Here is a 26,499-nt window from a genome sequence, read left to right as displayed (position 1 = left end):
ATTATTTATTGTTAAACAGTAAGGCAGGAAGGACAGGGATTTGATCATCATTTACTGATCTAAAATTCTGATTCCTAAGAATCAGATCACTGATTGAATATGAGAGAGGCAAAAAGAAAACTTCTCCAATATTTTGAGTTTGGGTAACCTGGTTCATTCATTTAGTAAGTATTTATTAAGTCTTTTCTATGTGCCAAGCCCTGTGCTAAGAACTTTGCATTAATTTCTAAGAACTCTAACTCTATGAGGTACTACAGGCACTATAAGATAGGTACTACTTCACCTTTACAGATAAGGAAATTAAAGTACAGAAAAGTTAAAGGTGAATATAAGAATGATACAAGAGTGATACAAGAAAATTCAGAGAGAGACCTAGTTTGGCGAGTATAGATAGCTCTATAGGTAGGCCATTAGATGGAGAGATACAGAATCAATGTGTTCTCATGTATATGGAAAGAGATAACTACTGAGAAGGTGTTTGAATGGACAGGGTTCTAGACTTGAGTCATCTCTAGAGAATGGAGGGTTAAAATGACAAGAAGTAAACAGCTATTTACTATATCATACTAAGGGGGACATGAAGAGAAATCAGTGAAGGAAATACAGTGGTATGATTAAAGTCAAGTAGTACATGTGAGCTATGTTCTTCAATATTACATATTCCTATGAAAAGGAACATAAATTGTAGAGAATTTTAAAATATCTGCTTAGGGTCTTTCTTAGTATCGATATGAAAACTGTTTCGGTACTTCAGGAGTTAGTGGCCTTGCCTGGGTGTGTTATTTGCTTACTTGCAGTTCCAGTGAGTTCTGGCATATATCTCTGGAGTTACAGTTTCAATTGCTCTCTCAAACAAGTTAAAGCTTTCTCTTATGAATACCATCTGTGTTTCCTCCTAAGGCACTATGTGTGCCTTATTTTCTCCAGCCTTTCTTCTAGGATACATTAATTTTGTAAATATTTTTAAAGACCATGGGAAAAGCACTATACCAGGTGTAAAAAGGGATGAAAGACAAAAAAAGTTTTACATGGTTTCTGACCTCAAATAGCTCTTAGGCTAGATGACTACACAGCCATCATCCATGATACGAAGTGATGTGCCATACAGAAGACAGGGTACAATGGGATTCTGGACAACAAAGAGTTGGGAGAAGGCTTCATAGAATTGGTGATATGTTAACTAGGTATGTGTGTTACATCCACTTATTTAAAATATGTGAATATGTCTATACATATATATTCCTTTCAAAGTTTAAAAAAATCATTGATCTCAGGGCTGCAACAGACCTTGAGAGATTATCTGATTCAGAATATCACTCTACATGTTTGATACACAAGGCAAGTGAGACCCATAGAAAGACATGCTTGTTCATGTAGTACTTTCTTAGGTTTAAAAAATGGTCATGAAATTGCTAGAAGACCTTAGTGGTTTCATGTGCATTGCAGTGTTTCATCAATTCATCTTTAATTATGCAGGGAAACCCTTTATGGAATTAGATTTGGTCCTATTGGTTTTTAATTACCCAAGTTAGTGTGCATTTTTGTCTGGTCACATGGAGATCCCAGATTCATAGGACTTGGCAGTTTCAAACCAGATTTCTTCTACAGCTTTCTGGCCCATGTCAAACATTTGCTGTAAGTGCTTCCACCCAGTTTTTGCAGTAATCATGAGATACTCTTTGTTCTCTGGGTATAGCTGGCAAGAGTATGCAGCTAAGACAAGTGACTGACAAAAACGACTGCAAACAAGTAGAAACAAAGCACCCCTCTCCACAGGTGTCAGTGGGACTACACTTTCAAACCCTGCAAGGACATGACCTCCTACTTGTATAGGAGTCTTGCTTTCAATCATCATGTACATGATGGTGATTGCCACTTCAAACACATAGTAGCCATAGCTCATGTCATCAAAATCTAAAATCCCAGACACTTGATATACAGCATCTCCAAAGGCTGACTTGCTGGACTCTATTAAAATGTTATGGTCGTTAAGATCTCCATGATTGATACCTGAAAGGAGAAAAATCAAGCCAAGTAAAAACAGTTGTTCAATACCCTAGTTCATTCTCTTTCCATTTCTCTTCCTCAGGTATGGACATTCAGATAATTTGATAAGCAGTCAGAGATAAAGAGCTAATCCCTCTTTTTCTTGAAATAAAATAATTTCCTCTGAAAAGGATAAAAGCAGTTAATTTTGGTGGTTGTTTTTGCTTTTGCTTCTCATCAATACAAGGCCAGAAGATGAAGACTGTAGTCACTGTGAACACCTGATTTTGGCTATGAGCCAAGTAAAGGGAAAAGACCTGTATACACACACACACGCCCCTACGTGTGTGTGTGTATTCATATTATTATAAGAAGCAAAGAGTCCTAGAATGAACCAGATGTGCCTTTATTTTAACCTAGGATTTCTAAAAGAAATTTCTGATGACAAGGTAATTCCGAATGTCCAGTCTTTTGATTACTGGAATAGGTGGTGTTATTTTAAGACAGTACCGCTCAAAGTGGGGGGCCTGTGGCTAGTGCTGGCCCACAATCTGTTATTAGTCTGCATCAAATAAAAACAGAAATTGAGACTGTTTAGATAATTTCATAGTGGTTTTTCATCAAAGAGTATGACAGGGGCCTTATCTCATTAACAGTATAGGCCAGTTTGGGTGTTGTCAAATGTGCATGGTAAGTCATATGTGGTGTGATCCGTGATCTAATCTTGAATAGTAGGGCCATGTATCAGGCTGCAGTGGGTTGGGAGAAAACCCCAAACTTTTACCATGGATAGTTTGAGAAGCACTGATTTAAACCACTGAGTGAGGGGACTTCCCTGGTGGTGCAGTGGTTAAGAATCCGCCTACCAATGCAGGGGACACAGGTTTGAGCCCTGGTCCAGGAAGATCCCACATGCCACGTAGCAACGAAGTCCGTGTGCCACAACTACTGAGCCTGTGCTCTAGAGCTCGCGAGCCACAACTACTGAAGCCTGCACGCCTAGAGCTCGTGCTCCACAACAAGAGAAGCTACCGCAATGAGAAGCCCACGCACTGCAACGATGAGTAGCCCCTGCTCGCTGCAACTAGAGAAAGCCCGTGTGCAGCAACGAATACCCAACGCAGCCAAAAATAAATAAATTTATTAAATAAATAAATAAACCTCTGAGTGAGGATTAGGAGGAGATGGGGATGTCCACGCCTACTGAAGCAGTTAGTCATGTACTTTATAATAAGTACGTGATATAAAGTCCACAATATTAGCTTCTAAATATAATGTTGATTTCTTCTATATGAGTTAGTATTGTGTAATTCATGTTAAGTGATATGGCACAGTTGGTGGCCTGTAAAAGCAATGAATATTACTGTAAACTACATGCTTCTGATTTGGGGGTTCATCATACAATTGATGCCATGTCATAGTTTCACTGGCAATATTTTTTCTTCCTAGAGGTTCATAAAGTAATTGGATATCTTGTACAGTCAAATGGCATTTTAGAATCAATGAAATGTTACTTCACTAATGCAATCTGTATATGCAAGGACCTCTCTCATTTTGTTGCTTCTCTTCACATGTCCAATGGCCTATTAAGAAATGATACAGCTACTCAATGCTTGGAATAAAATGACAAAAGTTGTTGAATTTGAGAATTAACGAAAGAAAAGAAAGAGTTCTGATCCAGTTGGCAGAGTGAATTCATTCTTTGATAACCCCAATATACATAGCAATGATAAAAGTAAAAAGAGAAAACAATAAATATACAGCCAGCCTCAAAACCAAGATAGATTTATACACTAAAAACAGAATAGAAATGCCAAGCACAAGCAGTGCAGTGAGCAGGAATAAAGCCACAGGCTTGTCTATTGTGTTCCAGATCAGCAGTGTGCTTTCTCCCTTTGGGAGAAGGAACTTAAAATGCTACCTGCTGGTTGGGAAACAGACTCACCACATGAAGCTGAAGGCAGTGATGAGGGTTTCCCAACTCTTAAAAGGATGACAAAATCTGCTACAACCCACTGTTTAGACTACTGCAGGTCCAAGGAGGCAGAAGGACAAAAATATAGCCTTAAAACCAAATGCCAAACCAGGCTGCTGTGTGACTATATTCTGTGCCTGATCATTCGAGTTACTGAAGTCTTTGGTTCAGTGTCTATAGTCAGTTTCTTGTTCTTGCTCATGATACCTTATTTCCCTGTGTGCTGATATAGAGTATGTTCTCTGGCCACAAGGCAGTTACTCTAGAAAAATAATCAAGAAGAACTTCTAACACTGAAAAATACAATGAAAAAGTTAAAAACACAATGGTTGGGTTTAAGAGATTAGACATAGCTAAAGAGAGAATCGATAAACTAGAAAATTGTTGAAAATGCAGCACGGGCAGAGAAAAAGATTAACACACACACACGCGTGCGCGCGCACGCGCGAGAAGGTAATATACACAGAGGATTCAGTGAGAAGGTCTAACATGAGCTTAATTGGAGTCTCAAAAGGAGAAGAAAGAGAGAAAGGTGCAGAGGCAAGAATTCTCCATAAATGGTGAAAGACCATGTACACACACAGATTTGAGAAACCTGAGTAGATCAAGAAAAAAAAATATTTTAAGAAAACATCTGAAAAGCATCCCAAAGGAGAAAAAGACAAAAGCAACAGACTGACAGCTGGCCTCTTAGCAGCAATGGAAGCTAGAAGACAGTGGAATTCTAAAATTCTAAACCCATGAAATCTAAAGTTCTATAGGCCGTGAAAATCTCCTCAGGGATGAAGACAAAATAAAAAACATTTTCAGACAAAATCAGAGAGAGTTCACCATTAGATAACTGCATTAAAGGAAATTCAGAAGGTTGTATTTCAGGCAGGAATAAAATAACTCCAGACAGAAGGTTTGGGGTGCTGGAAGATAAAAAGGGAATATATAAGTAAATCTAAATAAACTAGACTCTAAAACAAAAATAATAATGTCTTTTGTGGTAAAAATATAGAATTAAAGTTTACTAAAACAGCAGCACATGGGTCAGGAAAGAGATAAATGGAATGAAAGTATTTTAAGGTCCTTGTATTGTCTTGAATAATATCAGACTTTGATAAGTTAAAGTCAAATGTTAGAATTCCTAAGGTAATCATTCAAAGAATAGAGAGTATATAATTTTCAAAGTGTGGGAGAGAGAGAAAAAAAAAGACAAAAATAATAAGCACAAAAACAATTCACTCAAAAGAAGGGCAAAAAGGAAAAGAAAAAATGGAAAAGAGAAAAAATCAAGAGAACAAAAATATGACGGGATAGCTATATAATGTCAGATGGAGTAGACATTAAGGCAGAAAACAGTGGCAGAGATAAAGAAGGATATTTTATGTTGATAAAAGATACAATTTCCTAGTAAGACAACAATTCAACTTTTATATGCATGTTGCCTTGAAATATATAAAGCAAAATTTGACAGAAATACAAATAAAAATAGACAATCCACAATCAGACTGGGAGATTTTATATATACTTTTCTTAATAATTATTAGAACAAGCAGACAAAAAGATAACTCAATAGTATAGAAAACTTAAACAACATGATTAACAAATTTGACCTACTGGACATATGTATAACTCTGTACCCAGCACCTACTAAATACATTCTTTTTAGCACACAGGGACCATTTTTTAAACATTACCAAATGCTTCATTATAAAGTAAATCTTAACAAATTTCAGAGTACTAAAATCATATAGAGCTGCTCTGTCCCACATAGTAGCCACTTTCCACAAGTTACCATTTAAATTCATTAAGATTAAATAAAATAAAAAATCCAATTCCTTAGTTGCACCAGTCATTCAAGTGCTCAGTAGCCACACAAAAGCTAGTGTGTTAGACATCACAAATACAGAACATTTCCATCATTGAAGAAAATTCTACTCGAAAGCACTGATACAAAATACGTTCTCTGACCATAATGCAATTACAGTAGAAGTCAACAGTAAAAGGACAATCAAAAATTTCATCATATATATCTTTTATTGATCTATATCAATGGAGAGGTAGACCAATGTTCATGGATTATCTTACTCAATCTTATAATATAAATATATATACCCATTTTCTCCAAATGTGTATACAGATTCAATTCTAGCCAAAATCTAGCCAAAATCTCAACAAAATTTGTCTTTAAACATGACACGCTGATTCCAAAATTGATATGGAAATGTAAAGGACCAAAAATACTCAAGACCCTCTTATAGAAGAACAAGAAGGTGGGAGGACATGTTCTACCAGATATGAAGACTTAAAAAGTTAAAGAAATTAAGATACTATGGTAATCTTTAGGTATGCGCAAAAATATTCCAGTTATCTTCCTTCTAGGAACATGCTGGGTTGCAATTCCCTGCTTCCCCAAAAGTTGTATGCGGCCGTGTGGCTTTTTTTGGCCACTTACATATGAACAGAAATGACATCACTTCAGGGCAGAAGCTTTAAGATCCAGCGTACAATTTACTACATTTTCTTTCCCCATAGCAACATTCCAGTTGATGAAAGTTCCATCAGTCTAAATCCCAAAGTGAGAAAACACAGAGCCCTAGTGAATCCATGATAGACCTGCAGCTTGAGTTGGAACTCATAAACCTTTGTTATTATAGTCCACAAGAATTTGGGGGTTATTTGTTACTGCAGCATGACCTAGCCTAGCTGATACACAGTGTGGTATGGGTGCAGAGACTGACAAATAGACCAATAGAGTAAAATAGAGTCCAAAGACATATTTGATTTACAACAGAGGTAGTACTGGAAAACAAAAGGAAAAACATGGCTTTTCAATAAATGTTGGTGAGAAAATTTATCAGCCATAAGAAAAATTCACACCATATATAAAAATAAATTCCAGATGGATTATAGGCCTATTATGAAAGGCAAAAAACTAAAACTTTAGGAAGATAATATGGGGTAATATCTCATGACCACAGGTAGGGAAAATTTCTTGCAGAAAACACTAACCATGAGGTAAAAGATTGATATATTTTCAACCAATAAATTAAGGATTATTCATCAAAGCATATCATGAAGAGAGTGAAAAGACAAGCCACAGAATGGAACAAAATATCTGTAACACATATAACCAACCAGGGGCTTGTATCCAGAAAATATTTTGAACTTCTAAAATCAATGAGAAAAAAATCCCAATAGAAAAACAGGCAAAAGACTTGAATAGGCACTTCACAAAAGAATATATCCAAATGGCCAATAATTGGGAAATGTGTATTAAAACCGCAATAAGCAACCATTACACACACATCAGATTTGCAAAAATTAAAGTCTGATAGTACCAAGGTTGTAGAGGAATATAAATTTTATTCTCTGCTAGTAGTGGTACAAAGTCATACAACCACCTTGGCATTAATAATGCCACCTTGTTTGGCATTATCTCTGAAGTTGAAAATGGACATGAACTATGATTCAGCAATCCTACCCCTGAGCTCATGAAGTCATATACTCAAAGAACTCATGAACATGTATAGCAAGAGACACAAGAATATTCACAGAGCACTGTTCTTAACAGACCCAAACTGGAAAGAACTCAAATATCTTTGAAAAGTAGAATAGCTAACGTGTGGTATATTTATGAATCACACACTCTACAGTAATAAAATTTAAAAATAAGCTATAGCCACATGCAACAACATGGATAATCTTACAGAAGTACTATTAAGAAAAAAAAAAAGGTAAGACACAAGTGAATATATACTGCAGGGAGACGGGACAGGGAGACCAGTTAGGAGGCTACAGCAATAATCCATTTGAGAAATGATGGTATTTTGGACCAAGTGGTGGTAGTAAATGTGGGGAACAGGGTTAGAAGTAGGGTATTCTTTGAAGTTAGAACTGATAGAATTTGACTGGATGTGAAGTGTGGGAGAAAGAACAAAGTCAAGCTGATGACTTGTAGGTTTTTGGTCAGATTAACTAAGCGAATGGTGGATACTATTTTAATGGAATGAAGATGACTGGGAGGGAGAAACAGGTTTGAGGGGGAAAAAAATCAACTCCTTTTTTTTTTTTTTACCACATTGTGTTTACACAAAGTAAGTGCCATTGGACTGAACTGTGCCCACTCACCCCCCTACCCCGAGTTCCCTGCAAATCTATGTTGAAGCCCTAACCCTCAGTGCAATGGTATTTGGAGACGAGGCCTTTGGGAAGTAATTAGGTTTAGGGGAGATCCTGAGTGTGGGGCCTTCATGATGGGATTAGTGTCTTCATGAGAAGAGATACTGGAGAGCTTGCTGGCTCTCTCTCCACCATATGAGGAGGACACAGAGAGAAGAGAGTCCTTACTAGAACCTGACCATGCTGGCACCCTGATCTCAGACATCTAGTCTCCAGAGCTATGAGAAACACATTTCTGTTGTTTAAGCCACCCAGTCATTTGTGTTTTTTTAATGGCAGCCTGAGCTGACTATTACAGAAAGCAGAGGACAAAAAGGATGTTCAAAGCCTATCCTCGGCTTTACTAGAAATGCCCCCTCAGTTCCTTGCCCTTTGACCAGTACTTCATTCTGGGTCAGAAGGTTTGTTACACCCTAAAGAAATTGTTGTGCATGTGCATAAGGAGATATGCCCTAGATTGCTCACTGCAGCATCATTTATACAGAAAAAGAAAAAGGAACCAACTAAAATTCCATTAACAAGAGGATAGACCCAAAAAAATTACATTAAAATAAATTATGGAACACACACACACATACACACACACACACTATGGAATATTATTCAGCAGTTAAAGCTAACCAACTAAATGAACTAGAACTACACATATTAAATGGATCAATCTGAAAAACAATGTTGAATAAAAAAGCAAGTTGTAGAATGATAATATACAGTGTGATGCCATTTATCTAAAGTTTGAAAGCATGCAAAATACTACTGTAGGTAATTTATGAATATATACATATGTAGTAATATTAAAACATATGCAAATTTAGTAGGGAGGGGAGAGGTAGAATCATGTAAAGTTTAGAGGGGGCTTCAAATGTAGCAATTTTAAGGGAAGTGAAAGTATTATTCTTTAAAAGCAACAGGAGCAAATCTGACAAAGTTTTAAGATTTGATAAAGCTAAGTTGTACCTCCATACTTTGCTGATGGTTTGAAATTTGACAATTTAAAAATCAAGAAAAATACTGATTTGAATGGGGGGATACTCACATTCTCGAAACTGACTTAATTTGGTCATTACTTCATCCTTGAACAGCTGAACAACCTGTTCGACAATCTCTCGATTCCGATTCTGGCCCAAGGCATACAGGTATTTCTCCAAAAGAGGAACATTTTTCAGATTCCAGATGAAGTTCTCCCGATGAAGACTACTTAACTTTGGGTGATGGAATTTCTAAATCAAAAGCAAAGAAACTCTTAGACTTTTAACAGCACAACCACTATGGAGAGGTCCGCACCCTCCAAAGGGTGGGCTGGGTGTGCCTTAGGGAAAGAGCTGGCATTCTCTCATGGTCACTGACTTGCTCCATTTACCTTCATCCACAAAGTGGTAATAACATCCTATTTCTAGAGGATCTCATAGTTTTGAGAACACATTCCCATCTTCCCCGACCCTCACAACTGGGCAAAGATAGGTGTCACCATCTGCAGCCTACCAAAGGAATGGAGGCAGCTCTAAAGAACTCTGTGCTGGGCCCCCTGCTCCCTCTCCGACTTCATCTTCAACAACTTTTTTTCACTCTCTTCTAATCACACTGACACTGGCCTCCCTGCTGTTCAAGGAACATGCCAGGCACGTTCCCACCCTTTTACGTTTGCTGTTTCTTCCTCCTGGGGACCCCAGGAATCCGTATGGCTAATGCCCTCGTTTCCACCAGGTCTTTACTCAGAAATCACCTTCTGGGGGAGGGTTCCTTGACCACTCCATCTAAAATTTCAACCCTCTCTCCAATATTTCATATCCCTCCTCTCTGCTTATTTTTTCTTTGTAAGCACTTGGTACAAAATGCTGTCTAACAGTCACCATGATTCCCTTACTTACCTTGGTATTCTTGCTAGAACGTAAGCTCCATGAGGGTCAGGAGCTTGTTTTGGGCCTGCTTTGTTCACTTCTGTATCCCCACATCTAGAACAGTGCCTGGCGCATAGAAGGCACTGCTCAAGCAATATCTATTGAATAAATGAATGTTCTTAGCATAGACAATTCTAGAATTGGAAAGGCCTTTAGATGTTGACCACTCTATCTAAAGTTCTAAATGGCTTTGACCATCATTGCACAAATGAAGAAAAGTTCAGAGAAGGATGATGAGTTGCCACTATGGGGCTGAGGGGGGACCCGGGTCTGCAGACTCCAGTCCAGACCCCTTTCACACAGTGAGTGCCTGAAGGGGTCTTGGTGTCCACCCAGTGGAGTAGCTTTCAAATTTTTTTGACCATGACTTGCAGTAAGAAATACGTTTTACATTGCAACCTGGTATACAGGTAACACACACCTAGGGGAAAAAAGTTTCTGTAACAATACTTACAACCTTACATGTGCTGTATTCTGAGATTTTTCACTTTATTCTATTTCTTTAAAAATGTTCCTCTAAATTGATTTTAACACCCACTCTCATGACCTGGAGTTTGAAAACCTCCCCTTGATGCTCCTGTTACTATTATCATGTCCTTGCTAAGTGGTCATGTAGCCTCTGTTTGAATACTTCCTGCAGGAGGTACTTTTTACTCTCATTGAGATGGCTCTGTGTTCTCTCTTTTGCAGAGCTAAAAGCTGCCTCTCCCATAGTGTCTATGCAATGGGTTCCAACTGTGACCTCTGGGGCCACGGGAACAGGATTAGTTCTCCCCCACATGACTGTCCTCTTGATATCTGAAGACAGCACTTCTGCCCCACAGTCTCTTCTGTAGAGTAAACCTTTCTAGTTCCTTCAGTTGTTCCTCACATGACATGGTTTTGAATCTCCTGACCATCTGCTGTGTTAAATGTCACTGTGGATCACAAAAATACTCTACACAGTAAGCACTGAAAAACACTGTTAGGAGTTGTGACTTCTGGGGAGTAGGACTGGAAAGGAACTAATAATGAAAATGATGGTAGAGAGAAAAAAGGTTCATTTTACACCTTTCAGTACTGCTTCAGTACTGATACTTTTACCATGTGCATATATTACTTTTATTTTTAAAGAAGGCAAAATATAACACTCTTGTTTGGTTTGCAATAGAGCAACCATCCATTCAGGGAAGGCTCCGAGTCAGTTTCTAAAATGGTAGCACTGTTACCCCGTGCATCCCACTCTGGTATGGAGTAGTGGGAAGAATACTTGGGATCTGGACTTGGAATCAGACAGATCTGGGTTTCAACTGGTTTTATCACTTAATATCTCAGATCTTAGTTTCCTTAACAGTGAGATCAGGTATCAATACCAACCTCACAGGGAATGTAAATTGGTGTAGCCACTATGGAAAACAGCATGGAGGCTCCTCAAAAAACTAAAGAGTTGCCATATGATCCAGCAATCCCACTCCGGGTCATATACCCAGAGAAAACTCTAATTTGAAAAGGTACATGCACCCCTGTGTTCATAGCAGCACTATTTACAATAGCCAACCTAAATGCAACCTAAAGCCAACCTAGGAAGCAACCTAAATGTCCATCAACAGATGAATGGATAAAGAAGATGTGATACATGTATACAATGGAATATTACTCAGCCATAAAAAGAATGAAATAATGCCATTTGCAGCAACATGAATGGACCTAGATATTATCATACTAAGTGAAGTAAGTCAGAAAGAGAAAGACAAATAGCATACAATATTACTTACATGTGGAATCTAAAATATGACAGAAGTGAACTTATCTACAAAACATTAACAGACTCACAGATAGAGAGGGAAGACTTGTGGTTGCCAAGGTGAAGGGGAGGTGGGGGAGGGAAGGACTGAGAGTTTGGGATTAGCAGACACAAACTATTAAATATAGGACGGATAAACAGCAAGTTCCCACTGTATAGCACAGGGAACTATATTCAATATCCTGTAATAAAACATAATGGAAAAGAATATGAAAAAGAATATATATACACAAGTATAACTGAATCACTTTGTTATACAGCAGAAATTAACACATTGTAAATCAACTATACTTCAATAAAATAAAATTTAAAAAATACCAACCTCATAGTCATCTGTTGATAAACTAAGACCTGAAATAAAGATTTCATACATAATAGGTTCTCAATAAATGTTTGTTGAATGTGAACCTTGCAGCTTATGTGCCTGATTTCTCTGGCCTTTCCATCCTTTGGCTCCTCAGCACACCAACCTGAGTTTCTGACAGTTTAATCACTACCCTTTATTAGCCTATCTAAACCTACCCCTTTTCAGCTTCCTCCCTCTACCTCTCACACCAATTCCCATTTCTCAAGCACCTTGTTTCCTCTGCTACGAAGCTCTGATCACACTCATAAGCCCACCCTATATTTTCTTCTTTCTTATACTTAAATGAATCTCCTAAGATTGACCTCCAGCCCATTTGTGAACCAAGCAGCAACCAAATTCCAGTACAGATCAGTTGGTCCCTTCACTTGTGAACGCTCAGTTATGGCAACAACCAGAACTGCGTTGTACTCTGGGCTCCTTGTACTCTGGGCCCCCCAGGCCTGCCCAGTCACTGGAAGCTTCAATGGCCCAGCCACATCCCCAGCAGGGCAGTCACAGCCTCTGCCACACCCCTGGGATTAAAATTCTGCACCTGTGTGGTATCTTGTGCAGACTCCGTGGTTCCTAGTGCTTATACAGAAATTAAAAACTTACCACCTGCAAAGCCATGGGGGGAGGTTAGGTGAGGGGATGAACAATGGGAATAAAGCATGATAAAATGCATTATAATACCTAGTGGGAAATGCTTCTCTTGGTTTCCTCTAGGACTCCCCTGTCCCCTGCGAGACAACTTAAGTTGCACAGCAGAGTGGCAGGTGGTTAACTACACAGCAGAACTCACTGTCAGCAATAATGTGGTGCTATCTCCCCCTGAGAACTGTATTTTCCATTTCAGAATTTAGCAGCAAAAGTTGAAACCTCAATGGCAACGGGCATATTAATAAAGGCCACAGGTAGTGTAGAAGGAAAGATCAGTAATAAAGAAGTCCTCTGTAACAGACACTCATCTCAACAGCTCATTTTGTAGATTTGATTCTGAGGATGGTAGAGAGACTTTCCTGAGCCTTCCAATCCATTCAAAGGTCTTTCTAAATAAAAGTAATATATGAAGAAAATTTCCTAACTGTACACTTAATTAGGAGAGGCTACTTCAATCCAAATTATATTAATGTTCACAAATTGATGTTTTTAATGGATGTCCACAAATGGATTTGCCCCAAATTAACTGAAAACTATTATGACAGAAATGCTTAAACATTTACTAACCAAACCCTCAGTAAATATCTATTGAATAAACAAATAGAGTGCAAGGTGAAATGGTAATTATTGTCAACATAGAGAAAAGTCTTTCAATTGGCAAACATTTACTGAGCACTAACTATGGGATAGTGTGGTCTCGGACTCACAGAATGTATAGTTTAGTGACTCATTTTGGGGTGATGGGATTACTATTAACTTTAATTTTTTTTGTATGTTAATCTGACTTTCTTTAATGAGTCACTGAAAGGGCTTTTAATCAAAAAAGAGTTATTTCTATTTGGGGATAAAAAGGTAAATAAATACTAAATATTTCGAGTGTAATATATATTTCAGTTTCTGGCCAAGAGGGAGTAACAGGGTTTATCCTCCTGGTTGAAATAGTTACAACACTGGACAAAATATATAAAACAATAGTTTTAAAGTTACTAGACATCAGGCAATGAAGGACAGGGATCCCTGAGAGATGGAGAACAAATGAGGTGAGTTTGTTTCGGATTTTGGCCTTGATAGAGGTGGAAGTGCAGGGAGGGGAGACCCAGGCAGAGCCCAGGGAACTCTCTGAGTTGAGGAGGCAGAGTCTCTAGGAAGACCAAAGCTGCTAGAGTTTTCAGAATAGATGACCAGAAAACAGGTTGCTACAGAGAGAGAGAGCACTCTAGAGACCTGGAGAATGTTCCCTTTGAGAATCTGGCAGATCAGTGTATGACTATGAGGAAGCTACTCAACGCTGGGGAAAGAACCACCTGAAAGGATTAGAGGGAACAGTACTTGGATACACAGGGTCAGGAATAGCACCTGTTCCCACCAATCATACTCATAGTTCATGGGACATTGGGTAGAGAACTCAGAAGGGTCTTGCATTAATAGCGGGAAATAATTGTCCCTAGACTAAACCCAGCCCTGGTCCCACCCAGCAAGTATTGAAAGCAAGACACAAAAGCACCAAACTGCTTCAACTGCATCCACTCAAGGAAGCTCAATGAACACCAAGCACAAGAAACATGACCAAAACTATACCAAGACACATCATGATCAAAGTGCTCAAAAGTAGAGATAGAGAAAATCTTAAGGACACACACACACACACACACACACACACACACACACAGAGGACATATTACGTTTAGAGGAACCATCTGACAGCAGATTTCTTATCAGAAACAATGCAAGAGAAGAAAGTAGTGCAATGTGTTTAAAGCATGTTGGAAAAGACAGTCAACCTAGACGTTTATGTCCAATGAAAATATCTTTCAAAAATGAAGGTGAGGGCTTCCCTGGTGGTGCAGTGGTTGAGAGTCCGCCTGCCAATGCAGGGGACACGGGTTCGTGCCCCAGTCCAGGAAGATCCCACATGCCGCGGAGCGGCTGGGCCCGTGAGCCATGGCCGCTGAGCCTGCGTGTCTGGAGCCTTTGCTCAGCAACTGGAGAGGCCACAACAGTGAGAGGCCAAAGTACCGCAAAAAAAAAAAAAAAAAAAAAAAAAAAAAAAATGAAGGTGAAACAAAGACATAAGAAAGCTGAAAAAATTCATTACCAGCAGCCCCACACTGCAAGAAATATTAAAGGAAGTCCTTTAGGTAGAAGGAAATAATATGGATCTACAAAAAGTATGAAGAGCACAGGAAAAGGTAACCATATAGTCAAATATATCATTTTTTCCTAATTAAATCTCTTTAGAAGATAATTGAAAGTTTAAACAAAAATAATAACAATGTATAAGTAAAAGGTATGACAACAATAGAATAAGGACAGGAAGGAAGAAACAGAAGTATACTATGTCAGGTGCATATACCATACATGAAATGATATAACTTGAAGATAGACTGTGATGTTAAAGATGTAGTCTATAAACCCTAAAGTAATGACTAAAATAAACAGAGTTATAGCTATAAGCCAACAAAGGAGATTAAATGAAATAAAAAAATACACGAACTAAAAGAAGGCAGAAAAAAAAGCAAATTCGAGAATAAAGAATAGATGTGACAAATAGAAAACAAATATCAAGATGATAGGCTTAAACCTAACCATATAAAAAATCATATTAAATGTAAATGGTCTAAACATCCCAACTGGAGGTCACAGATTATCATATTGGATAAAAAAGCAGGACTCACGTGCATGCTGCCTACAAGAAATACACTTCTACTATAAAATACCAAAGAATTTTTCCCTTGTTTGCAGAAGACTATAAATATCAAGTCTCTGAAGGTAGAGAGAATTAAAAAAATCTCCTAAAGCTTATTGTTAAAGTGTTCTCAGCCCTGTCTCATCTCTCACTTAACTCTCCTTAAGTTTCTACCTTACTCTTTTCTCTAAAGCACCAACCAGATAGAAAAAAAAACTGTGGACAGAATCAGGGAGTGGGAGCAGGCAGGCTGATCCCACCGGGTACTAATGGAGCACACGTGAAATGCATAGAGGCTGATCTGCTTTCCTGTACGGCAGGAAGCCTTAGCTTCCACAGATCTCAACACTTTCTAGACCCCATCTCTGACATTTTCCCCTCCCTCTGGTCCTTTGTTCTAGGCTGTGGAGGCAACCACTTGATTGCTACCAGAGAGAACCCTGCCTACTTTAGAATGGAGCTGTGTCCCAGCAAACTCAGGTTACAGTCCATGTCCTGCTCAGTCCTTTCCCCTCTCACACACTTAACATTAAATCAGTCACCAAATTTGGTTGGCTCTTTCTCTCTCTTTTTTTTTTTTTTTTTTGTGGTACGCGGGCCTCTCGCACTGTCGTGGCCTCTTCCGTTGCGGAGTGCAGGCTCAGCGGCCATGGCTCACAGGCCCAGCCGCTCTGAGGCATGTGGGATCCTCCCAGACCAGGGCACGAGCCCGTGTCCCCTGCATCGGCAGGCGGACTCTCAAACACTGCGCCACCAGGGAAGCCCTGGTTGGCTCTGTCTCTTAAATATATCTTGAACCTTTTCTTGGTTCAAGCCCTCAATCAGCTTTTTCCTGATTACTGCATTAGCTTCCTAGATGCATTCCCTGCCTCCATTCTGGCTTTCTGCCAATCTACCTATCATATGGGCCCTCAGAGGGCTATAAATTAGAATTTTTTTTCCTGTTTAAAAACCCTCCAAGTCTCCCTACTGAGCAAGCAAATAAGACAAAGTCCAAACTCCTTAGTGTCATATATGGTAACATATTTTATAATCTGACTCCACCCTATGTTTCCAACTTTATCCCCTGTCTCTCTCAGGTTTAACCCCTATACTCCAGCCACAGTGAATTATTCAGAGGTTCTAGAACATAGTCATTGTACTGCCATGATTTTTTCATGCTCTTTCCTTTCACTGAGCACCCTTCCTCCTTTTCTCTGACTGACTGATGGATTTGAAACTTTTAAGAACTAGCTCAAAAGTTTTTTTTTTTTAGTTAAAATTTTTTTTTATGAAGCCCTCCTTGAATACGTACTATGTGTTTGACACTGCTAGACATGAAGGATAAAAGACGAGTAATTAAGATGTAGACCAATTTCTTAAGAAGGTCATTTCTTCTTATGTAGCATATGTAACAGGAAGCACAAGCAACAAAATTACAATACCATACATGATAGACTGTTACCCTGATGACTCCCTATGAACCATGCCTCCTGGTGTGCATGCCCTTGTGCAGCTTCTCCCGCTTGACTTTGGGATTAGACACGTCACATGCTTTGGCCAATGGAATATGAGCTAGCATGATTCAAGCAGAGGCTTGATAAGCATTTGTACACTGGGGCTTGTCCTCTTGGCACTCTCTCTTGGAAGACAGCAGCTGTGTTGTAAGGATGCTCAAGGCCATCCTGGAGGATGAGACACCAGGTGAAGAGAAGAGGACACATGGAGAGGATCTGAAGCACTGCAGCTGAACTCCCAGCTGAATATAGCTGCATGAGTGACCCCAATTAACACCAAGAAGAGCAGAGAGGCCAGTCAACCCACGGAATCATATGGGTTGACAAGATGTACAAGTTCCGATGAAGCAAAGAGAAGGAAGTGATCCTCTTCGTACAGCCTGGGAAGAGAAAGAAGGGTCCAGGGAAGATTTCACAGAGGAGGTGGTGCCTGAGCTGTGTGTTGAAGGATAAGTAGGAATTTTTCAGTGCAGGGGAAAATGTATTACTGGTTGAGAAGACGGCATATGCAAAGGCACAGATGCATGAAACAGAAAGGCACATTCAGGGAATGACGGGAAGTTCTATTCTGGTGGTAAGAGAAGCATGAAAGCGGAGACATGGACAATGAGACTAAGCAGGGGAGAGGCAGGGATGAGGCCACACAGTGCCTTGTCTGAAAGAAACGCTGAGGACCTCGGCCTTTACTTTGAAGTCAGTGAGAGGCCACCGAAAGGTTTTAACTATAGAACTGACATAGTCAGATCTGTAATTTTAAAAAGTAACTCTGAACTGGTATAAAGAATACATTGAAGGAGAAAAACACCTGAATGCAGGGCGGGATAGTCGAGGCAGGAATGGAAAGAAGAAGGTGGATTGTAGAGACATTTGAGAGGTAGACTGGCTAGGATTTAGTGAGTAATTGGAAATGTTTTACTCATACAAACTGTTGTTTACTTTTTCAAGAAAGTGTCTATCTGTCCCCCTGGAACACACTCCTCTAGGACAGGGGAATCTTTACCTTTCCCGCAGTGCCTGCCATAGAAGAGGTACTTAGTGAACATTTGTTGATTAAATGAAGATGTTTCGGTAGGTCTGGAAAAATCTTTGTCAAATAAGGTACCATTTCTATAGGACCACAACATCCTTAATACAAGTCATTTCAATCCATTTGTAACACAGCTATTGCTTCATATAGAGGTCTGGCTATGTCTTATCTGGATGAAAACTTCAGGTTTTAATTTGTGAATGCAGACTGTTTTCAGTGAGCAGCATAAAGAATACCATGGATTTCTAAAGATGTAGGTAATCTTGCTAGTAGACTAGTAAAGTACAGACCTGGGCAGAAAGAAATCTTTTACTGTCATAAAATGTATGTACCTACTACCCTATTTCCTTCGTAACACGTTAAGAGGCGCCATATAAAAAAAGAGTCTGACCCTAGGTGTATTTAAAATAAAATAAATCAAAACCAACACATAAAAAATTCTTATAAGCAAAATAAAACTCCAGATCTTACCTCCAGTGTTTTATCCAACTTGGCAGCTACTCTTCCAATTTCATATAATAGCTGGGGGCTGCTGGGAATCTCAGCTATAGGCCTTCCTGGCAGATACGTCAGCAGCCTCACCAAGTAGCTTTTGATTTCAGAGCCGCTATCTAGATGGATGGAAGTATATATCCTGTCAATTATTCTTGAAAAAAAAAAAGAGGAGAAGCTATTCTGCCTTTCCAATTACTATTGCAAAGAATAATACAGAACAAGAGAAAAAACACGCTAACCTAGGACAAGTCAGCAGGATTCTGTGAAGCAGGGCCGAATGGATCAAGCAAGCAGGTACAACAGACAGACATTAGGACATTGGGACCAGCCATTTACATACTAACATAACTGTGGCCCCAAGTCTGCTGGCCTTAGCTCTAAACATAAATCACCTGCTCTGGTAAGTGAAGGCCTAAAAAACATTTTTTATAAATTTAAAATCGAGGAAGGAATGATAAAGAAATGAGTGTTTCAGAATCACAGGCTTCTTTAGGGACAAACTGCTGCTTGGAGAGCTCTATTAGATACATCTTAAGAAAAAAAGAAAGATACATCTTAGCATTTAGAATTGAGAGGAACCAAGTTTCACAGATGAGGTTTCCTTAAGAATTTAAATTGTGTACCCAAGGTCACATGTACAGTAATTACAGAGCTGGGATCTAAAATTCCTGATTCTGTGTTCTTTCTACAAGATCACAGCACTGAAATATACAGCTGATCTGATGAATAAAAATATTTAATTATTTTCCTAATTAAAAATAAAAGTGCCCTTAGTTTCCACATGTCCCTTTAGTTGTTCATCCATCAGATCCTTCCCAGGCAGAAGAGTTACACCAGACCCAGGCTCTAACCACTTCTGAATCACAGCCCCAGTCTCTACTTGGGTGATGCTGTGGCTTCTCCCAACTGCTGAAAAAGTAACCCTGTCTACACTTGGAATGACGTACCTGTTCTTGATATTTCTACTTGTAGCCAAAATGCAGTAATGCACATGGACAGGTGACAACCAGTGGTAGTCTCGTACCTACTGATATGAGAGAGGTTAAGTTGTCTCCTTTAGTACGACACATGGAGGCCGTTGGAAATCCAGCTGCTCTCAGAAATATGATGATGTGACTCTGCACTTCAATCAGGTCTGGAGTTTTGCTTGACTCGCTGTTGCTTATTTTGAGGACATACTCATTTGGGCCATCTGTAGTGTCTTTGGTTCTTAAAATGCATACATGAAAGTTTTGGTCATCATAGCTAGGAAGTGGCTTGATCTTGGAAACTTTTAATCCAAATACCGATTCCACTAATGCAGAGGCTTGTACCTCACTGAAAGTGGGTTTGGTAAGAGCCTGTGATTGCTGACCACCTCCACTTGACATTATTTCTAAGGAAAAAAAAAAAAACCCCAAACAAATAAACTAGAAAAGGGACATATAATGAATATACTTATTTAAAATATTTTTCTTAAGACAGACCAATAATGTTTCCCAGTACTGATTCTGTATTTCTCTTGATTATGAATTTTCACTCATAAAGTTAAAAAAATTAAATGAGTGTATGAGATAAAAAAGCAGTGAATAAAAATCCTTGTACCATAAATGATTTCTAAACTCACCTCTCAAGCAAAAGGTATGTTCCCAGGGACAGAATGAAGACCAGGAAAGTACCTTGGTATCACCAATTCCTCCACCCCTCCCAGTACCATGAACTTTATTTAAAGGGGGAAGTTAGGTCCTGAGAGGTTAGTGTCTTGCTCAAAGTTATATATAAAGTTACAGTGAGAACTCAGCCCTCTAGACTCCTAATCCATAATTATGTACTTTGGACTATATTACCATCAGTTTTGGTTTAAAATATAAATTCAAATACAGTGATCTTACTTTTCTGTGTTAAATTATAAAGGTCATCATCTAGCTTATTGCACATACTTTGAAGGGTGGGCTGATGTGCAAAGCATCACGTGAAGCACTGTGGGAGACAGGAAATGCACTTAGAGGGCTCTGAAAAGTTAACTCATGGTCACAGATATCCCAAATAATAAAAAACATAAAAGCTGTTCAAAACAAGTTATAAGGCAGTAAGTGATAAACTGATAGAATGCCAAAGAAAACACTGAATTGAGTATAAACCTGAAATGACTGAATTATCACTGAAGTGACTAAGTTTACCTTAAATTGTAAAGAATAAAATTTCTACTATTAAGCAGACTAGGGGCTTAAAATAAAAATTAAGGAGGCTTCCCTGGTGGCGCAGTGGTTGAGAGTCTGCCTGCCAGTGAGGGGGACACGGGTTCGAGCCCTGGTCTGGGAAGATCCCACATGCCGCGGAGCAGCTAGGCCCGTGAGCCATGGCCGCTGAGCCTGCGCGTCTGGAGCCTGTGCTCCACAACAAGAGAGGCCGCGATAGTGAGAGGTCCGTGCACCGCGATGAAGAGTGGCCCCTGCTTGCCATAACTAGAGAAAGCCCTCGCACAGAAACGAAGACCCAACACAGCCATAAATAAATAAATAAATAAATAAATAAATAAGGTCGCTTATAAAAAGTAAAGGTGCTTCTGAGTTTATGCCCTATGAAATTAATATCTACAAAAACTGTGGTAGAAATTCAGGGGAGACAGAAATTACTACAGCCTAGGGATATTCTTGAGAAGATGGATTTGAATTGAGTTAGTAAATATGAGTTGGATATATAGGATGGGGGAGACTGTTTTCTTCCCCTTGATAATGCCACCCTCTGCTGCACATACTTGGCATATTTCCTGAGTGTGTATATATATACATATATATCTAGAGAGAAGAGAGAGAAGAGAGAGACAGGAGGCAATGTAAGGCTTCTGAATATCCTTTAGGACCCAAATATTTAAGATCTTTGCAATCTCGCCTCCCCCTTTTCCCAAAATAGTTTTATTCCAACCCTTCCTTCATAGTAAATTGTAAATAATTAATAACATCTTGGGGATGGGTTGCATTTTAGAGTGCAAGTTAGATTGCTGTTCAAGGGATGTAATGTTATATAAAAAGAATCTCATAAACAGCTCTTGTTGATAGAAATCAGAACAGCTGTTGCTTCTGGCAAGAAGGTGGCATGAGGGAACAACTTTCTGGGAGGAAAATGTTCTGTATCTTGACTAGGTTTTGGTTACATGGGTGTAAACATTTGTCAAAATTTAGCTTAAAACTTAGGTCAGAGTAAGATCTGTGAATCTCACTGAATATAAATTTTACCTTAAGAAAAAGGCTTTGTGAGAGACTGGCTAGGACAGATGGTGGGGTGGGATCTTAGGACTTTCTCAGAGCTCCCCAAATCAGAGCATATGCCTGTTAATGTCTAATCACTTCAGATCTATGACAGACAAAGTCCAACTTATTCCAGTGAAGGGAAAGGGATAAAATTCAGGGAGGCACACTAGGGCTCCCCTATATGACCCCCTCCCTGACTCAGCCCCAAGACTATAGCCTGATGACTCAAGTGATAAGAGTATAAACCCCAAATGCCAGTCCCCTCCCCATCCCTCCTTGCCTGATCCTCCTAACCTAAGTGATTCCTCCTGCCTCTAAACTTGCATAGCCCCTTGTGCCGCTGTAGGTTTCCACCACCTGTTATAGTTATTGCATTCTTGCCAATTGCTTCTCATGTCTGCTTTCTGACCAGTGCATTTGCTTTCAGAAGCAAATTAAGTCGTTCAGATTTTGTTTACTAAAGACACGTGACAAAGCCTAAATGGGGTTTGAAACCATCTTTGCACCTGAAACTTCTGGGAACCAATATATCCCGTCACATTGTATATGGGCTTAAGACTTCACATGGGATTTTAACATTCCTTCTGGAGATTTATAAACAGGTGTAAGGCCCATATTCAGAATGTAATAAGAACTAAAGCTTTAAATTCAAGACGAAATCCTGGAGTAATTTTTCAAATCCTAAAGCATTAAAGATGTCAGGATAACTCTGAATTTGATATGAATTATAAATACTTCAAGTTGGAAGGACGCTTAGAGGCAGTTAGTGAAGGCCAATCTGCCTTCCAGTCTAGAAAATGTTTCTGTAACATTCTTGAATGGGGTTTGTTAAGCCTCTACATGAAGCTCCCTTGTTTTCTAAAGCAATGTAAAGCAATGTTGGCAGCTCTAGCCATCAAAAGACAGCCTGGTGTTAACAAAAAGTTGTGCTGGTTAAGTGTATTTTACCAAAATTTTTTTTTAATTTTTTAAATTTTTTAAATTTTTTTAATTTTTTTTTTTAATGAAGAAAAGAGGTGCTCTGCTGGGAGAAATAAAACATATTTTATACCTAGCGTCTGAAATTTTTGACTATTCACATCTCCTCTAAAAGAGAGTTGGACTAGATCATCCCTAAAAATCCCTTCTAGTGCTAACATTCTCTTTCTAAAGTTCTTTCTTTTTGAGCTTAAATTTGCCTTTTTTTCTTTGTCTACAAAGACTCCAAATTATGGAACTAATGACACAGATCAAGTCAGCTGCTGTAAGTAAGTAAATACAGAGAAATATATGTTAAGAAATGTCTGTCTTAACCAAATGTCTTTTGCATGGGTGGAGGGGGCAAAGAAGGGAACTCAAATCCTGTAGGTAGTTGATCTATATTTCCTGCCAACAGTGTTTCACTTGGCTTCTGAGAAAGCACTCAGGAAGCAAATGTTTTCCAACTCCAGGGCTTATGCCAGAATCTCAAAACCTTTGTCCTACAACCAGGGGAGCTGGACCTTAAACTCTGCACTTTGTGTAAAGTATACCAGAAAATAAACAGGAGTCATTCTTGATTCCCCTCCCTCACTCTCAAAGTGTTACCAAGTCTAGTAAATTCTACCTTAGCATGTCTTCCAAATTGCCCTTCTTGACCTGCAATTCTTTCTGCTATGCCCTTCCAAGGTTGGAGAGCAAGGATTATACCCAGTAAATCTCTGTACCCCCAGCCCAGACTCTTATTAAATATCAGAGGAACTAACGAAAGGAGGGTTGCCTTTACTCAATAGGCTCATGGGGCCGTTTACCCTCGAAGGGAATCAGGAAACAGAAAGGCAGGGAAACTAGAATCTGTAGTTTTTCGTTGCGGAGCACAAGCTCCGGACGCGCAGGCTCAGCGACCATGGCTCACGGGCCCAGCCGCTCCGCGGCATGCGTGATCTTCCCTGACGGAGGCACGAACCCGCGTCCCCTGCATCGGCAGGCGGACTCTCAACCACTGCGCCACCAGGGAAGCCCTAGAATCTGTAGTTTTTCAGAAGACAACAACAGGTGCTGTGAGTGTCTTCCTTCTGGGTGAGAGGGAAAGAGTGGTGGGCGAGCGGGCTGCAGAAGAGTCAGGAAAATAAGGGAGAAGGAGGACACACAAGTTCAGAGCGTTATTACTTTAGTGAGGTCCTGTCGAGCCCTAGAAATTGTTCCCACCAGACACCTGGCCGTGAGTGCCAGGCGCCGTACCTCCCCTCTGTCAGGGTCTCCGCACAGGTCTGGCAGAGTTGGACCAGATGGCTTCTCGGGTCCTTCGCCCCAATTCTGGGATCTCAACCCAGCCCTTCTGGGTTACAGGTGCGATCCAGGGAGGAAGGTGACTTGCGCATCACCTACGCAGCGAGTCTGACGTGGATCAAGGATGGGAGAAGCCCGAGGCTCATGACTCCTGGCCCGACTTGCAGCAAGCCTCCCTGCTCTCCGGGCCAGACTCCCAGAGGGTTCTGGGGTTCGTCTCTGCTTTCCCCACCCAGCTCACCCGCAACGACCCGAGGTCCTGAGGTGACTCCCACTCTCCAGCAGCCCGGGACTGTAGCCGCAGTCCTCCGCTCTAGCTCGGAGGTCTCGCCTGACTCGCAGCTCCTGGGTCCGCCCCTCGTCCGGGACCGAGAGTCCTGACTTCTGATTGGCTCCTCGAGATCCCACCGCCGCCAATCAGCGCAGACTCTTGGAAGGCGAGGCCCGTCCAGGCCTACCTGGGCTATTCCAGCCCTGTCCCCGGCCTAAGAGGCTGCGAACAGAAATTCCGAGATCGGGCTTCGGATGGTCTTTCTGCAATCCCACCCCGCCTTCTCTCGGTGGTCACCCCAGTCAGAACTCGGCCACCTCACTACAAAACTGGATTTCTTGTTTATGATTGGCTCTTCCAGATTCCGCCCCGCCCCTCCCTTTGGTGAGTAGCCATTTAGCAGGCTTTCAGCTCTTGAGTGGCACCTTGCAGTTCCTCCCAGTCCACGTAGCTGTGGAGGCTTCTTGGCCTTATCCCAGGATTCTAGTTGTCTGGGTAGAATTCGCGTCCTCGTTTTTCTCTCCTCGCCCTCCCTTCCCTCCTGCTGGAAACACGTATCCCAGAGGCTTCGCAAGCGTGGCCGAGGTGGCCTCAAACCCATCCTGTCCCCCAAAACATCAAGAGTTCAGCTCGGAGGACCTGGGAGTTTGACCCGGCAGCGTTCTGCACAGGACCTGGTTCTCCCGGGATACTGGAATGTTAGAATGTGAAATCGTCTAATTTATCAGTTATGTCCACACGTTCCTTGTATTGATGGGGAAACTGAAGTCTAGAGGGCACAGAGCCTCAACCAGACGTGGTCACCCAACTTCTAGCTCAAGCTCTTGCACAGTGCCGAGTTTTCTATTCTCAAGATGTAAAGGAAGCCTGAAGGCCGTCCTAACAGGTCATCCCGGGGGCTGAGGTGACCACAGTTCAGGTCTGGTGTGATAAGTGATTCATTTACACTGAGAACTGGTAATTGGATCAGAATCCTTATTTAGGTAGTTCAATCAGTGTATTCTCCCTCTGCAGGGAAGTGTAGAACCACATGATTATCAGGAGGCTGCCTTGGGAATCATAACAGCCAGGCTGTTTGGGTGACCTTAATTGTCAAGGTCATCTGGCTCTGATAGCCAGTTTGATATACGTCTGCAACCAAGCAGAACCTGATAGTACAGAGCACTCTCTCTAATGGAGGAGAGTTCTAGACATCACTCATGTCTGCAACTTGGTCTGTTTTTGTCCATGCACATCTCCCTCTCCCCCTGTGCCCCCGCCCCCCCCCCCCCCCCCCAGGATACAGCACACTCTGGTTAGAGTGACCTTGATTGATTGACTTGGTGGTTTCCCAAACCGCTGTCAACCACCTATTGAGAGATCACCTCTTTTCTCCCTTTAGATATGCTTCTTATCTGCTTCACTTCTAATTTCCAAGTAGCAGGGCTTTTTTTACAGCCCCAGGGCGGCATTCTTGATGTCTCATTCCTTTAGGGTGTCAAAGACAAACTTTGATTTGGATTATCTGTCACCAGAACCTGACTCCCAATGGCCTTGTTAGGCCCCTCTGCATTCTCTTCCCTCAGGCAGGTCCTGAATTCTCTCCACCCTCTCACTATTCCACCTCTATTGATCTGGTTACTGTTTAAGATACACTGCTCAGTCATATTACTGGGTCTAAGAGAATGAACATTTCTAAGGCTCTTAAAATACATGCTACCAAATCATGTTTTTCCTCAGTAATGCCAATATTGGATACCGTGATAATGAAAAAAGTTCCACCAATCTGATAGACAAGAAATGTCATGTCACTGTTGTATTAACAAGTTTTTTCCTTCTCCACCTGGCCACTAGGACACTTAGGTATTGGCTCTCAAAGAGTTTAGTGATCAAAAATTGGAGTGAAACAAAATGAACAATCTGAAGAGTGAGATTATAGATATGATTTTATATTATAAAACATCCTATAAAACGTAATAGCCCACTAGTTTTATGATACAACTATATATTGCAGGTTGTTTAAAAGGCTAAAAATTCAGTGCCATCATCATGTAAACACAAAATTCACAGAGACAACACAATTGTCATTACACAAGCAAATTCTGTGGGGATTACATCTGCTTCTGCAATAAATGTTCCCTTTTTGTATACTAAACACAAGCTTTATAATCTGATGTTTTGGAAAACTTACCAGCCAAACAACTCATATCAAATTAAAACAAGCTGAAGCTAAACTTATAATTAAAAAGC

The 26,499-nt window shown here is 40.3% G+C and overlaps 1 protein-coding gene across 1 annotated transcript; it reads right to left on the bottom strand.

Annotated features, from left to right (window-relative positions):
* Window positions 1-24,539, bottom strand: HYKK (hydroxylysine kinase). The gene is made up of 5 exons (XM_030874871.3): window positions 24,241-24,539; window positions 19,547-19,897; window positions 18,499-18,638; window positions 9,168-9,351; window positions 1-2,010 (listed from the first exon to the last, which is right to left on the bottom strand). The coding sequence occupies exons 2-5, from the start codon at window positions 19,890-19,892 to the stop codon at window positions 1,550-1,552; spliced, it is 1,131 nt and encodes a 376-aa protein (XP_030730731.1). The 5' UTR covers window positions 19,893-19,897; window positions 24,241-24,539; the 3' UTR covers window positions 1-1,549.
* Window positions 24,540-26,499: the final 1,960 nt, after the last annotated feature.

The sequence above is a fragment of the Globicephala melas genome, chromosome 2, assembly GCF_963455315.2.
Source record: "Globicephala melas chromosome 2, mGloMel1.2, whole genome shotgun sequence".
Lineage (NCBI taxonomy): Eukaryota > Metazoa > Chordata > Mammalia > Artiodactyla > Delphinidae > Globicephala > Globicephala melas.
The sequence above is the reverse complement of the archived record's forward strand: the minus strand, read 5'-3'. Positions and strand labels throughout refer to the sequence as shown.